The sequence below is a fragment of the Amaranthus tricolor genome, chromosome 8, assembly GCF_026212465.1.
Source record: "Amaranthus tricolor cultivar Red isolate AtriRed21 chromosome 8, ASM2621246v1, whole genome shotgun sequence".
In the NCBI taxonomy this organism is placed as follows: domain Eukaryota; kingdom Viridiplantae; phylum Streptophyta; class Magnoliopsida; order Caryophyllales; family Amaranthaceae; genus Amaranthus; species Amaranthus tricolor.
In genome coordinates, this window is record NC_080054.1 from 14,499,604 (window position 1) to 14,504,170 (window position 4,567).

At 40.1% G+C, this 4,567-nt stretch overlaps 1 protein-coding gene across 1 annotated transcript; it reads left to right on the plus strand.

Moving 5' to 3' along the window:
* The first annotated feature begins 3,453 nt into the window (after window positions 1–3,453).
* LOC130821567 (uncharacterized) lies at window positions 3,454–4,236 on the plus strand. The gene has a single exon (XM_057687357.1). The coding sequence runs from the start codon at window positions 3,454–3,456 to the stop codon at window positions 4,234–4,236; it is 783 nt and encodes a 260-aa protein (XP_057543340.1).
* Window positions 4,237–4,567: the final 331 nt, after the last annotated feature.

Genomic DNA, 4,567 nt, shown 5'->3' on the forward strand with positions numbered 1-4,567 from the left:
GCTTGGCACATAAGCACAAAGCAGGATACCCTGTGGGTTAAGTGGGTGCATGGTGTTTATATGAAAGGTGGAAGATGGGATCTTTTCAACGCGCCCACTACCGCCAACTGGATGGTTAAAAAGTTATGCAAATTATAGGAGACCCTGAGCGAGTGGATGAAATCCCTAAATTAGTCCATAGCAGGCGTTAAATTAGTCCATAGCAGGAGTATACAAGGAACTCATGGGTACCCAAGATAAAGTCAATTGGGCAAACACAACGTGGAATAGAGCTACAATCCCTAGAAGCGGCTTCATAATGTGGTTGGCTTACCATTGAAAGATTGAAAACAAAGCAAAAACTAATGAACATGGGGGTAGTGGACAATGACATGCCCCATTTGTGATACTTAGATTAAAAGAATAGATCACCTCTACTTCAACTGTGACTTCAGCAGACAATATGTTGAAATGCTGAGACATTGGCTTGGTTTTTCATGGAATATAAGGAGCCTACAAGACCTACTTCGGAAACATCGTATGCCTAGGTCCAAGCTAAGAATCATTGAGGCTGTCATGGGTAACCTGATTTACGCCATATGGTATATAAGAAATGAGGCTGTCTGGCACAAGAAAGTCACGACGTTTAGAAGAGTGGTAGAGACCATTAAAACGGAATCTAAACTAAGACTCAACTACCTTCAGTGGAATAGATCAAGCAACACATGGGTAAGGGATCTCTTAGAACATCCTGCTGCTGCACCCCATCAGCCTTTCTTCCTGTAGCCCATCAGCAGCAACTTCTACAGACCATTAATTAATTAACAGTATTAATTAATTAATTAATTAAATTAATAATAATAATAATAATAATAATAATAATAATAATAATAATAATAATGATGATGATTATTTAATAATTATAATAATGTTAATGACATTATTATTAGTTAATTAATTAATTAATTAATATTAATATTTATTAATTAATTTCTTTATTAGATAATAATAATAATAATAATAATAATAATAATAATAATAATAATAATAATAATAATAGACTCCAAATCAAGGATATACCTTGCAGGAGTCAGCAATGATTTCAGAGAACAGGTTTAGCAAATCATAGACCACAATTGAGAGTCTTCTAGTCAAGTATCTTGGGATGCCTCTCACATCGAGAAGGTACTCAGTCAGAGATTATGAGTATTTGGTAGATAAGATGACAGCCTAGATCAGAGTTTGGTACGCGAAGAACCTATCGTACACATTGAGAACCTACTCAATCACAGAAGTGTACAACGACCTACTTGACTGAAAACAAAACATCGCCTAAAGCTTTTTGGAGTCGTGGATGTTGAAATATGCCTAATTTGCGAACTAAAAAGTGAAACAGTGAACCATCTATTTTTCCAAATCGCCTTTAGCCAGAAGTGTGGAGATAAACTAAAGGATTAAATTGGGACTAACAGCAAAATGGAGACACTAGATGACACCCTCAAGAGGAACCATTTGGGCCACCACAAAGTACCAATGGTTACCCAAACAGTAGGAAACATCAAAGACGCTTCGAAGACCAGAATCAAATTCCTAGTGCCCATGAGATCTGATTCAGCTTGAAGCTTTCCCCCACAGCTTTAGTGTCTCTGATTGGTGTTCTTTACTCAGATGCTTCTACAACTCTCAGTTCCAGTGCGACTGCCCTCACGATAGCTGCTGTTTTTGGCCCCGACTTTTGTCACTCTCTAGGTCTTTAATTTTTTTCCTAATTTCTGTAACTAGGCCAGTTTCTTTAGGCTCTTTTGTTTATGACTTGTCAATTTGGGAATGTCCTCCTGACATAGTTAGCATTGTTTTCTGGCTCTGCCTTTTTGTATAGCTTTTTTGAGGTTTCTCGCTTAACTCCTTTGCACATGAAGAGTGACACTTTGAAATCCTTCATAGAAGGTGGGCTTTGTGTTCACACTGATGCAACCATGGGGAGATAAGCTGGAAACCTAAGAGTCCTTATTCCCTTGTCTCCTGTTTTTCGATTGGCTAATACAAAAAATCTTTTCCTCAAAAAAACATAATATTAATAATAACTTTATCAAAACCAAATATCAGATTAAATCATATCAGACTATATCAAATCTGATCAGACCATATCAGATCAGATGATACAAATGGAGTATCAAAGGTCAAGGTCCCCACTAATGAGATGGAAAAACAGAACAACACAATGGATTTGTCATCTACGCCAAATGCATATGGGACACAAAGAACTCCCATGGATGCTACTCAACAATCAATCATGCGCTTAAGAGCATGTGACAAGACCGAGGGAGCCCAGCACATTACAAAATTCAACATCAAGGACATGGAAGGACAGACAGATTCCAAAAGCAGAGCAACAGAGCTGCCTGTCAAACAGCTGACCTTGGTGAACCGCCTGAACTCCGACCGGGGACACTTGGACCGGGAGGAAGGCTGGAATGGCATCTCACCACATGGGCCAAGCCACCAAGGGTCAAGGATACTACTAATAGTCCACCAGGAAGCCTGTGGACCACGCTAAAGGAAGGCCGGTCAGCAGATTGCAAAAATCAGAGAATCTGACTAAGTGTTGTAGCATCTGTTTTGTTTCTGTTTTATTAGTTAAGCCACGTGTATTAGGTAGTTGCTTTGTAATGGCTAATTCTACCATCCAAAGCCTATATATACATAGGCCCTCATTGTAATAAACACGTTGAATATTGTTTTGATCTCAATAATACTTGAAGTATTTTTCAGAAAAGGATTTTCTGAGTTTTGAAGTTTGTTTGCGAACTTCACAGAGGTTGTGGAGCAACTTCTGGCCGGAGGGAAGATAAACTACGGAGTGGTTTTGAATCCTAAGGGCACCTTGCAATCAAGGCCTGGAAGTCCTTGCATTGTGCTTATCGTAAGAAGGTCATACAAGGGTGACAACGTTCATCAGTCACCACCATCAGAAAAACAAGAAGTCTTTTCTTTGTATGTTTGTGTGCCTGAGCGTCTGTTTGGGGATTGATTGGGGATTGTGAGTGTGTCATTGATAAGAGTTGTGGAACAATAATAATCTTTGCGTCACAAAGTCCACATCCAGCCTTTGTTACGCATCAAATTGGTATCAGAGCCCAGCCACGAATTGGGCAAAGATAGCACATATTGACATTCTGAGGAAAGAGGTTTCATTGTTTCTGGGCATTGTAGAAGGAATAAGCGTCGGGCGATTTTGAAGCATCGTGGAAAATTCAATCATCATTGATTCCACGACATACAGAGAGTGATTTCTCCTATACATTTCATTTGTCATTCAATTGTTTAACATAAATTTTTTTTTTCAGACACAAACACACACGAATTCTCTGGATTTGTTGTTCTTGCATTTTCGATTTTTGCATTCATTTCATCAAAATTGTTTGTCGTGCATTTCTGGTTAAATTAGTTGTCTCTGGTTGAGTGGATATGACCATGGAGGAAAGATTTGGGATATTAGAAGAGAATATGAGATTAGTCACGCAGACCTTGACCCAGTTGCGCCTAGACAATCAACACGATAGGACACCAAACCCTAATCTGCGACCCTACGAGGATAGAACCGTCAAGATTGACATCCCTGAATTCGATGGACATTCCTATGACCCTAGGAAGTATCTAGAATGGGAAGATCGAATGGATAACTACTTTGAATTCAAAAACACAACCCCAGATCAACAGTACAAATTAGCCAAAGTGAAATTGATTAAATCGGCCGCGATTTGGTTAGAAGGAGTACATAAGCGTAGGATCAGGGAAGAGAGGGGAAGGATTAACTCTTGGGCCAAGATAAAGAAACACATGAGAAGGAAATATGTCCAAACTACCTACAAACAGCAACATTATGTGCAATTCAGTGCTTTAACCCAAGGGAACAAGTCCGTACAGGAGTACATTCATGAATGGGATAGGCTAAGTGTTCTTTGTGACATTAATGATCCTGAAGAGTTGAGAGTGAGCAAGTTTATAGCAGGATTGAGGGAGAACCTTAGACACCAACTGATGATTACACCTGACTTGACAGTGCACTCAGCAGGGCTGCAAGCCATTGAGCTGGAAAGGATTGCTAACAGATTCACCCATACACCAAGGCAGCCAGTAAAGCCTACACACCTAGGAACCCAAGCACCACACTTGCACCTTAGAGGGACACCCAGAACAGTGGGCAGAGTGTTAACACAACAAGGGGAGACCCACCTGCCAACCCCAAAGATGTAGTGTGCTTCAAATGTAATGGGAGGGGGCACTATAAGAGAGATTGTCCTAATGCTAGGGCCTTTACTATGAGGGAGTGGAATGAAATTAGGCAAGATACTAGGCCAAAGAAGATCTTAGTTACCAGGAATGGTCAGGAAGAGGAGATTTACCCTCCAAATTTGAGTGATGATGATGGCACTTATATAGAGGATGAAGAAGGGTACAGGCATAGATTTGAGGGGGATACAGAAGAGGAGGAAGATGAGGATGTAGAGAGAGTGTTACCTGAGGAAGAACACCGTAGCCTGGTCATTAGAAGAATTTTCCACACCACACCATTAGCAAGGAAGTC